The 10,736-nt window shown below is 43.4% G+C and overlaps 2 protein-coding genes across 4 annotated transcripts in view; one reads left to right on the top strand and one right to left on the bottom strand.

Moving 5' to 3' along the window:
• The first annotated feature begins 295 nt into the window (after positions 1–295).
• DDIT3 (DNA damage inducible transcript 3) lies at positions 296–10,374 on the top strand. 2 transcript variants are annotated; one of them, XM_007422065.4, is made up of 4 exons: positions 296–427; positions 2,655–2,702; positions 6,749–6,913; positions 9,522–10,373. In XM_007422065.4, the coding sequence occupies exons 3-4, from the start codon at positions 6,773–6,775 to the stop codon at positions 9,948–9,950; spliced, it is 570 nt and encodes a 189-aa protein (XP_007422127.1). In that variant the 5' UTR covers positions 296–427; positions 2,655–2,702; positions 6,749–6,772; the 3' UTR covers positions 9,951–10,373. The 2 variants fall into 2 exon arrangements, with proteins under 2 accessions (XP_007422127.1, XP_087994094.1); XM_088137968.1 differs by lacking the exons at positions 296–427; positions 2,655–2,702 and having other exon boundaries at positions 2,714–6,913; positions 9,522–10,374.
• The window catches only part of MARS1 (methionyl-tRNA synthetase 1), a 29,253-nt gene continuing 28,867 nt past the window's right edge, over positions 10,351–10,736 (bottom strand). The window contains exon 21 of one of the 2 annotated variants that reach the window (XM_007422062.3): positions 10,351–10,653. In XM_007422062.3, coding sequence (XP_007422124.1) covers positions 10,525–10,653 — 129 coding nt within the window. In that variant the 3' untranslated portion in view covers positions 10,351–10,524. The remainder of the gene's footprint in view (positions 10,654–10,736) is intronic. The other variant, XM_007422061.3, reaches the window with a different exon arrangement.

The raw sequence follows: 10,736 nt of genomic DNA, 5'->3' as shown, positions 1-10,736 counted from the left end.
CCAGCGCATGACTCACCCACTTAAAGACTCGTGACCCTGAAGGGAGGGGGAAAATTTCGGGAGGAGTCATTTCCGGGTGCGACGCGGCAGTATCCACCACAGCGGAGCTGCGTCACCCGCACTGGAGAAGGCGGGGCGTAGCGAAAGGACGGCGGCGGCCCATTGGGCAGCGGGGGGGCTACTCTCGTTCCGCCAATGGAAAGGTGCGGCGTCGCCAATTGGCCAGATATGGCGCAAGGATTGCGTCATGTGGAGGGGAGGGACGCGCGTTTAAAGCCGTCTGTGGCCATCGCGAGCGGGAGGAGGGAGGAGGCATTTGGGAGCCGGCCGGAGCCGAGAGCGGAAGACGATGAGCCGCGAGAGGAGAATGAGCCGCAGCCAGCGAGTGGGGGAGAGGATCGCGGGCGAGAAGGGGCCGCGCAGGAAGGTGCGGAGCTGAGAGAGGAGAAGCACCCGGGGACGCGGCTGCCTGCGCTTAAGAAAAGCGGGGCTCGGGCGCCCGGCGGAGGGTTTGGGTGGCCGGAGAAATCCCGGGGCTGTTCGCGGAGCTTTGTCTTCTCTCTGCCCCGCCGCCCTTCGCTGGGCAGGCAGAGATGCGCGGCGGGGCTGGCGCTCCAAACTGAGCTCCGCTTGCGCGATGCGCGGCGCTTTCGTTTCCCCTGAGCCCGAAACCCTGGCCAGGGTTGGCCGGTCCTTTCCTCTCTCCAGATGTGCCCGACCGCTGGCTGGAAGGGAGGCGGTCGTTTTCTTCGCCCTTTTCCTGCCAGGTAGCGGCCGCTCACAGGTCCCGGCCTGTGCCTGGGTCGGCTTCCTACCCAGGGAGAGATCAGAGCTCGAGGGGTGCATTTGCTCATCTAACAGGCAATGCATATTTTAAAAAGAAGCGGCCGTAGGGTTTGCATATACTGCATAAAGGCGGGGGAGCGATTGACCCTATTTTCATATTAAGCAAAATTTCATAAGGTATGGGGTGAGTAAGGGGGTTATTTTAAAACGAACATATAGTGTGTTGAGGATTCCCCCGAGCAATTCCCATTTCCTTCCTAGCCCTTAAGTTTGAGAGTTCGGCGCCCAGATTTCCAGAGCGAGCTTAAGGGTGATAGTTGGGTTTTGTGGTGTAGCCAAACCTTTTTCCTGGCTTGCTTCGTTTCCAACTCCCAGAAGGGAACGCTGATGGGGCTTGTTTTCTCTTCTAAAATAATTTGAAACTGTGGGCGCTTGGCCAGCTCTGAGGCTACATCCTTCCCCACAGCTGTACGCTTGCTGTGGCCTGGCAAGTGACCCTGAGGACAGAGCACTTCTTGTAGTTTGAGCTTTTTTCCCCCCCATTGGAAACGAAATCTTGCCTTGCTGAGAACTTTGGAGGATTTGTCAGAATCTATTATTAAACTGTTGGAGAAGTCTAAGACGGAGGCCCATTTGCCAGTAGGTGAGGACGATGATACTCCATTTCCCTGCAAAAGTTGGGAAGGTCACCCCCTAGGGTGCTCTGGTTACTTGGAATGCCTGTTTCTCTAGTTCCTTGGGGACCATCCTCCTTCACACACATAAACATACATCTTTCCACTAAGTTGCATAACAGTTCTTGGATCCCTAATTCTCCTAGTTTCTTGCATCACTCGGGGCTGATGAAAACCAGTGGTGCGTCCCCTGTGCCTGCAGTGTTCCTGTGGGGTTCATCGTAGTGTTGCTGCTTTGCTGTTCAACTCGGGGCATTGCAGAAATCTCTCTGGGAGATGCATGGCTAGAATGGAAAGCAGCCCTCCTGGTTCCTACTATGGGTGTTAGAGTACAATCCCTCCATTCTCCCTGTCCATGAAGCTTGTTGGAAGGTGGAGACTCATAGTATGATAGAGAGTATCCGGTTGCGGGGAGGAAGATATTTTCATAGTCAAATGGTATTTCTGTTCTTTGTATTTTGCCAGAAGAGGGCCTCTAACCAAGGCTTAGGAAATTTGGGAAGTGTAGGTTCAGATTCTGGTTCTTACAAGTATAGACATTGTCTACTTTGATCCTGGTTGCAAGCCTCTGCTCATTTGTGATTTAGCCTGTGGCCACATGCTAATTTGACCTCACCTGCCTCACAAGGTAGGGATAAAGTGAATGTAACTGTTTCTGATGCTGAGTTTAGTGAAGGAAGGGTGGGCTGCAGATGCTGTTTTTCCATCTAGGTCTGCCATTTTCGTAAAGGGAATAACTTACTGTGTTGGAAATAATGCATTTAAAATAATAAAAAAAAAGGTCATGAGTGTGAGATGAATGAACATGCTATTTACAAAGAGCCTAAAGGCCTCAATTGCCTTGGCTGCAGCCTAAATAATCATAACACAAAGAGACATGCCTCTCCTTGGGTAAGAGATTTGTCCAATTCCTGTTATTTAGGAGCATCCAAAGTATGCAGAGATTTTTTGCTGTTTGAAAGAAAGGAGCGAACATGAAGCCTATCGGTATTTGTCAATGAGCTTAAAAGAGGAGGATAATGGTTTGCTGAGAGCAGCAGCTCCCCATTTTAAAGGATAAGGGGAATGAAAGAAATTGGCGAAGGAAATGCAATTTTTTTCTTGGGCTTTCCTTGGATGGGTGTAACAAACAAGTTCATGATATACAGCATCCTCTTTTACAAATAATCACAGGCTTTTCCCTTGTTCTTTCAGCTTCGAACAAAAAATCGCATCCTAATACACCACCACACTTGAAAAGAGGTAAGAATCCAAGAAAAGCAGGGTGCGTGGAGGGACGCTTGGGAGAATTGTACTGAACTTCAAATAGGTTAATTTTAACGACTTTTCTCCTTCCTGGGGTTCAGTAAGTCCCCCCTTCACAGTTCGCTCATTCCTTCCTCATTTCCTTATGTATATAATTTTTATTAAAGAAATTTTAAAAGAATAAAAACAATACCAATTTTGAAAGAAAAAAGTAAGGAAGGTAAAGGAAAGTAATAGGTTAAAAAAGTATGAAGAAAGAAGAGAAAGGAAAGGAAAAGTTATAAAGAACAGCTTCTAATCTTCTTAACAGCAGTTACAAGTACATTTATACCCTAAGGTTACCATGTAATTTCCTTCTTTCCATAGTCTACCCTCATCAGACCTGTAAATCACAAGTTCATTTTTCTTTTTTTTAGCAAAAAGTCCATAAGGGGTTTCCAGTAACTAATGTAGTTATTGTCCTTTCTCTAATCAAACAAGTCAATTTTGCCATCTCTGCTAATTCTGTCATCTTCACCAGCCATTCTTCTGTTGTGGGTATTTCAGAGTATTTCCATTTTTGTGCATATAATTTTCTCGCAGCAGTTATCATTTATAATAGGAGTCTTCCATAACCCTTTTCAAATTGTCTATCCATTCATTCCAAGAAGAAAAGTTTTGGTTTCAATTGAATATTAATTTTTAAAATTCTTTGTATCACTGTGTGTATTTGAACCCAAAATTTTCTGGCTTTTTTGTAAGTCCATCAGGCATGATAAAATGACCCTTCAAGTTTTCCACATTTCTAACATAAATGTTCCTTCCTCATTCCCAAGGCTATGTCTATATGTTCCTTCACGCTGGGGTAGGCACAGTGAATGGGTTCCCACATTGCAGTACACCAAGGGGGCACAACTTCTTTCAGGTTGAGGGTAATGTTGGACCTGTGAGTGCCATGCTGGACTCCAAAAACAGCAGGAGGACCCATTAATAAACATTACATTTGATTTCATTCCAGTTCACTTGAATGTCTTTAAAATTAAATATGCAGGTAGTCCTTGACTTATGACCACAATTGGGACCAGAACTTCCATTGCTAAATGATCCAGTAATTGAGTTGTGCCCGATTTTACAACCTTTTTGCCACAGTCGTTAAGTGAATCACATGGTTGTTAAACAAATCCGGCTTCCCCCATTCACTTAGCTTGTCAGAAGCCCCTGGGAAGGTTGCAAATGGTAATCATGTGACCCCAGGATGCTGCAACTGTTGTAAATACATGCCAGTTGCCAAACACCCAAATTTTGATCACGCGACTGCAGGGATGCTACGATGGTTATAAGTGCAAGGGCCGGTCATAAGTCATTTTTTTCAGTGCTGTGATAACTTCAAACAGTTGTTAAACAAATGGTCGTAAGTCGAGGACTGCCCATAGTTAGTAGTATTGTTTTTTTGACATGTATTTAATCATTGTTCTTTCTGTTACATTAGATAATTACAATTTGGCAATAACTTTTAGAGGTCTCTGGGGATGACAACCAGGCTTTCAGAAGCCAGCTCTGGGACCCCAGCTTTATCCCTTCTGCACTAAGCGTGCTAAGCCAGGAACCATGTCTTATGAACCATAATGGCTAGGTTGTTAATAATAGTCATACAGAGGAATGTACTGGATTATCCTGAGTTAACTCTGCTAAATATGATTGATGTATGAGAAAAGGGAAGTGTGTGGAATGTGTGAACAATTACTTGCTTATATTTGTATAACTCTTTCAGGAATGTCTACCACTGGCTGATCTTCTTTTATTTGTAACCTAGAGAGTGTTATGTTTAGTGAAAAGGTTGAATTTTTTTAAAAAATATTCAATTTCATTCTACCCTTTAAAACTGGTTTCTTTTCAAGGCAGTTGCTGTAGAAATAGTTATGATCTGTTTAGAAGAAACTATAGTCTGAGCTCATAACAAAAATAATGTTATGTTCTTACATACCTAGATGTCAACAGAGATTACTTACTGTTCTCTCTTTGACCCCCAACTGATGTATTTATATTGCACAGTACAATCTTCTATCTGAATGATCTACAAATGTTTACATCATCATAAGTAAATGTTGTGGTACTTAAGATGCCTCAAATCTCTGTTGTTCATAAGGTGTATCAGTTATCTGTTGAAGTGTGCCCAGAATGGTGGCTTATTTCATGTAAATTATTTGGGTCAGTGGGAAGGACATACATATTTATGTAAATTGAGGACAATGATCACCTGAAGTCTTAAAAACAAAGAGAAAAACCTTTTTTATCTATCAGAATAACAATAAATAAATGCTTACCGTCCTGGAACAGAGAATTGATATGGAACAATGTAGTTTGTATCTAGAAAGGCATTTTAAAAGAATTACAGTGACTTTAACTGTAGCTCCATCTGCTTTATTTCTATTAAACAGTTGTTTCCTTGTGGGAGGCAATGCTATGGTGCTTTGCACTAAGAATATTAATAACATCGTTAGGCTTCTTCCATTGTATATACTAAGATTATTCCAGAATTGGTAATGTATGTAATTGATAGCTGTAAAATAGACCCAGTTTGGTGCAGGGGTTAAGGTGTTGGACTAGAAACCAGGAGACTGTGAGTTCTAGTCCTCCCATAGGCATGAAAGTCAGCTGGGGGACTTTGGGCCAGTCCCTCTCTCTCAGCCCAACCCACCTCACAGGGTGGCTAGAAATCAGGGCAATCTGCTCATAAAGCTCCTAGAAACATTCAGTCCAAGTTTTAACTAAACACAGACTTACTTGGCTGGGGAAAGCTTACATAAAAAGGTAGACTTTTTTCAAAATGCCTGAAACTTACCCTAATTGTCTAATATGTTTCAGAGTATATCTTAGAGGAAAAGCTAACTGGGCAGAGAGACTATGTGCCGTCTAATTCCACTGTGCAGGTCTTCACTGCTCAGTTGCTTGTTTGGAAAACCTGCTTGTGAGACTGTTAATTGCCAAACTGGATTCCACAAAAGTGGATGGTGCTTCCTACTCTGAGCATGTCCCAGCTGGCCTGAAGGCCAAGGAGAAAAGAAAAGCTCCGTGTCTGAGACGTAGGAAAGTTTGGCTGGCCCTCCCAGCCTGTCTTGTGATGATGACTCACCTCTTATGGGAGGCTTGGATTTGCTAACACATTGTTAAGACATCCTGAAAAGTCCCAGCTTATCTCCCTGTGCAGGGTGACTTGAATACAGTATTGAATTCAGAGCTTGAATACAGTATCACAGCAGGTACAGTATATGGAGAATTGCCATTTCCCTGGCCCAGATTTTTTGCCCCATAGTTCATTGGATTGAGAAAAATAAAATTGGTAGATACATCTGACAGAGGAGCTCTTCATGGTTACGTGGATACATGCTGCATAACCCTGTACAGTTTTGCTCATATCTACATGATGTAAATATAATTACCTTGTGGAATTGCAACAAGTTTCATTTGTGTACCAAGAGTATTTCACTATGTCAGCAGCCACATTTCTTACCCTGAAAAAGCACCACAAGGTTCAGGACTGGCTTATCAGGAGATGTGGTCAAGTGAGATGTAAGATGGCCGACGCCACCACTGAACTTATAGTGACTGGTCTCATTGAACTGTTCTGTCTTGCTAATAGGGCTTGGCCTTTCCCAACCTAGTGCCCTCTCATGCGCTGCATTCTGGTTGGTCCTAATAAAAGTGCTGCCCACTGAAGTTTGGATTTGCTTTTTTTTCCTCATAGCCCATGGGCATTTTCATTGTTATCTTTAAGTTTTTTTGCTCATAAAATAATTTACTCTGCCCCATTCAATTGCTTATTTTCATGGTGCAAAGATGAGCAGATCTGTAGGAGCTTCTCTTGGGAATGTGAGAAAGAAGGCTTCCTAACATAAAACATGAGAAAGTCTTCTATCTGCCCATTGTTGTAGGAGGTCTGAATTAAAATGGAGCTCTGGAGACACTCTTCTTTCTCCCAGAGCAAGCCCAGCCTGCAGAGCTGTGTGGTGATATAGAGAAATGTTACCCGGTTTTCTGACAGCATCCGTAACTTTTTCTTTCAGAAACAGCGTGGCTGTATCTGAACCATGATGGCAGAATCCCTGCCCTTTTCACTGGGCACACCAGTGCCCACCTGGGAATTGGAAGCCTGGTATGAGGACTTGCAGGAAGTGCTGTCCTCGGATGTATCCAACAGGACAGACCCCTCCGTGGGGGAACAGGAGCAGGTGAGTCAAGTGGCTTCTGTCTGATGCTTCCAGAACTGCGGAGTCCTGCACCCAAGTGAGTGATTGGATTCTTTTGTTCTTTTATGGACTGGCTCAACGTCACACTATTTTTGTATCCTAAATCTGTATTGGAGGGTTGTAGCCACTGCCTAAAGTGAACAGACATCTTGTAATCCTTTAAAAATGGGCACATTCATTATGGCATAAGACCACCTTCCCCAGTCAGGTGCCCTCCTGGTGTTCCCATAATTAACTGGTCATGCTGGCACAGGTTTGGGGAATTGTAGTTGAACCTACATCTGGAAGGCAACAGATAAGAGAAGGATGCTCTGTATTTTACTTCATTTAGGATTCGCCCCCTCCGCCAAGTGATGACACGCAGAGCTCTGTTCTGGAGCGCTACAGTTGGTATATTAAACTTTCAGTGTTTCCATTTTTTTCCCAAGTTAAAGTCTCAGTAATGTAAGGAATTATTAGACATATTTCTGTAAAAAAACACCTGAGTAATCGTAGCTTTCTCAGGACTTGTAGCCTAAACCTGGGCAGGTATGCTCTGAAGCCAGTTGTACCATTCAGTAGATGTGTATAGGATTCTTCCTTCTGGCTGCCTTCCAGTATAGACTAGTCTGGAAGTAAATTGCATTGAACTCAAATTTGAGTAAGTACGCATGGGGTGGTTCTATTAAGTGTTTCATTTGAGCTGCTTCTGATTATTAGTCTAGTTTCTGCTGTGGCTCCCGCCCTGTGGAACATCATTGGCCTTGTTGGAAGGCCCTCAAAACATGGTTTTGCCGACAAGCTTGGGGATCCCGTGGTAGAGCAGAGCCTGTTAGATGGCTGTATGATAGTTAACTGCTGCACTCTTTGTATGCTTTGCAACCGTTCTGTCTTCTTTCTTGCTTTTATCTTTTTTAATTTTAATTATGGTTTTTAATGGTTTTTATGTATTTTTATGATGTACACTGCCCAGTCACCATTTAGATGGGTGGCTCTATGAATGTAACAAAATTAAAATGAATTAGGCAAAAGGTGATATTTTAAAATGCACCATGCTAAATTTATAGTACTCATTGGTAGGTCTCGTGTTCAGAAGCAAAGCCTTCAATACTCCCAGTCTTCCAGAAGACCTCTTGACTTGTTAGTGTTGTTTCTTAAACTCAGTGGCACCATCTTAAAAAAAACAAACACGTACGGGCTTAGAGATTATTTGTGGCTTAGACGTGCATTATTATTCCACAAAGCCCGTCAAATAATGCAGTGAAATTTTAATCAGCTGGGGCTGATTTGGGGATATTTCTATTATAACGAATCAATACCAAATTTTGACACTCTTAATCTGTTTGCAATCTTCTTTCTAACCCCAAGAGCACCAGAAAACTCTGGGTGGAGGCAAAGGCTTAATACCAACATGACTCTAGGTGTAAATTGTTATCTTCATTATCTTCCCTGTCAATCACCAACTTGGTTAAATCTGCTTACTAGTAGTTCTGGCAGCATCCAGCTACACTACTAAGGTCGAAACTTGGCATTTTGGAACAGGATCCCTATTTTCTCCAATCACAAGAGCCTTGCATCGGGAATGTACAGGTAGTTCTTGTTTAGTGATCACAATTGGGACCCACAACTCAATCATTAAGTAAAGCGGTTGCTGAGTGAAACCGTGACTGTGCTTATGATCTTACTTTTGCTTTATAGACCTGCGAACGTAATGTTGTAAATGCGAGGATTGGTCACAAAGTTACTTTTTCATCATTGTTGTAACTGTGAATGGTTGCTGTATGAGACAGTCGCTAAACAAAGACTACGTGTACTAGCAAAGCTTCATTGTATCACTAGTTCTTTACATTACATTGCTAGGAAGTAATAGGCATGGCTTGGCTACTCTGCATTTGGGAGGTGTAGTTTTTGCTGTCAGATCTCAGTTGCAAGTTCAGTAACAAAGAGACTTACTATTTCAGCCATTTGGTATCTCCAGTTTGTCTTGGTAGAGTTAATTGAACGGAAGTTGGATATTGTTCCACTTTTGTCTGAGTTATTACACAACCCAGGGCTCAGTTGTGTTAAATAACTTCTTCTGCTCCACTACTTGATGACTGTATCCAACACTGAGCCAGTTAAACATGCTGTGTGAACAAGGCAACTAAGCAGATGGGGGACTCCATAGTAAGAAGGAGTTGTGAGTTCTAGACTCTTCATAGTTTCTTGGGTTGTGAACGGTGGTTTCCGTGATAGTGTAGGAAACTGTTTTCTGGGTGCAAAGCAGACATTGAGGGGTGCTGTATTCATGTTGTCACAGGTACCAGAACACCTTTTGGAGGCCAAATCCAAAATGCTGCACAGCCAAAATCTTCAGGCTAAATTGGACAGCATTACATGGCTTACCCATTCCTTACCGCAAGGACTGAATGGGTTTTTTCCTACTATATCCAAACTTGTAAAAAAGAACAGGCAGTAAGGGCAGCCAGCACAAGCTCTTCCAATTAGTTTGATTGCTAAGAACTTTAACTCTGCTCTTCAAGTCTTTCTACATTATATCACATGGGCTATTGGAGATGGAGGCCAACCATATGCACCCTCTCTTAACACCTCTTGCTCCGTTTCTTTTCAGAAGGAATTTGATGGCTTTGATGGTGCTGCTCTGTTGTGGAACTTGGAGACTTCCAATTCCTTGGAGCTTAATGGGGATGTAGTGGCAGGAAACTATGAGTTGGAGCCTGATCTTGCAGCAGAACTTTTGGAACAACTGAGTGAGGAGCCTCCAGGGCCAGCTGAGTCTGATTCTAGTCATGGCTCTCCTACACAGACCGGCACAGATGATGACGAGGGGATGTCTACTAGCCGGAAGAGGCGGCAGAGCAGACAGCCTCACGGTGGCAAGAGACAGCGTGGCAGAGAGCGAGAGCAGCAGAATGAGCGCAAAGTGGCTGAGTTGACAGCTCATAACGAGTATCTCCAGCAGGAAATAGAGCGCTTGAGTGCTGAGGTGGAAGCTACACGAGCAGCGCTCATTCAGCGGATGGTGAGCCTAAAGACATAATGAGTCTGGAACACTTTCTGAGCTGAAATTTTAGCTCCTTGCTATGGACCAAAGTGTGTAGGGCTTTATCCTTTCCAAATGGAGTGACTGTGCAGCATACTGAAAAGGAGGGGCCCTTGTTGACACATTAAAGCACATCAGTGCCCTCGACACTTATTTTGAACTTGAAGCACTCTGAGTAGCAAGTGGACTTCCCTTGCAGAACTGTACTATGTGTAGCCTAGTTATTCTAGGCAAAAAGGAGATCCCTGTCTTTCCTAGAGGCTGACTGCTTTTGGCAGTTGTGGAACTGACTTGTTCTTAATAGCTATCTGTTCTTGTTCTTGCCAGGAGGTGCAGGGAGGAATGTCTGTATGTATCTCTCTGTGCAATAGTGCTTTGTACTTGTATAATTAACAATAAAATATTTATTTTGTGCCATGTAATCCAACAGTGTGAAGGTTCTAGAACTGTTCATGGTAATAGTGACAAAAAGACTGAAAAAAAGAGAAAATTAAGTGGGATCACAGTTGCTAGCAACTGTCACCAGCAAAATGAGCCTGAAACTTCTTGAGTGCGATCACAGCCCAACAGTTCACTTTTTCTTTTTCCCATTTCCTTCTACCACACTGAGTTGCTTCTGCAGTTCCACCAACTCTGAGACCATAGTGTCCACTTGCTCTTTTGCAGCTCCTTGGGCCTTCGTATGCTTTAGGTAGCTACCCTAGATACAAAACTGGAGTAAATATTTGGCAACCTTGATCAAGAGGAAATTCCAAGTTAAAACCAGTATAAGCTAAGATTTTT

The sequence above is a fragment of the Python bivittatus genome, unplaced genomic scaffold, assembly GCF_059951505.1.
Source record: "Python bivittatus isolate LINGU-HERP-01145 unplaced genomic scaffold, Pbiv_v1 ctg000220_np1212, whole genome shotgun sequence".
Lineage (NCBI taxonomy): Eukaryota > Metazoa > Chordata > Lepidosauria > Squamata > Pythonidae > Python > Python bivittatus.
Note: the sequence above shows the minus strand (reverse complement) of the source record. Positions and strands in the feature narration are given on the sequence as shown.

What these genes read in the sequence shown, in the direction of transcription:
- DDIT3 (XM_088137968.1), top strand. Translation starts at nt 6,773, where the DNA reads ATGATGGCAGAATCCCTGCCCTTTTCACTGGGCACACCAGTGCCCACC. An exon ending in CCGTGGGGGAACAGGAGCAG is followed by an intron (nt 6,914 to 9,521) that starts GTGAGTCAAGTG and finishes GTTTCTTTTCAG; the next exon opens with AAGGAATTTGATGGCTTTGA.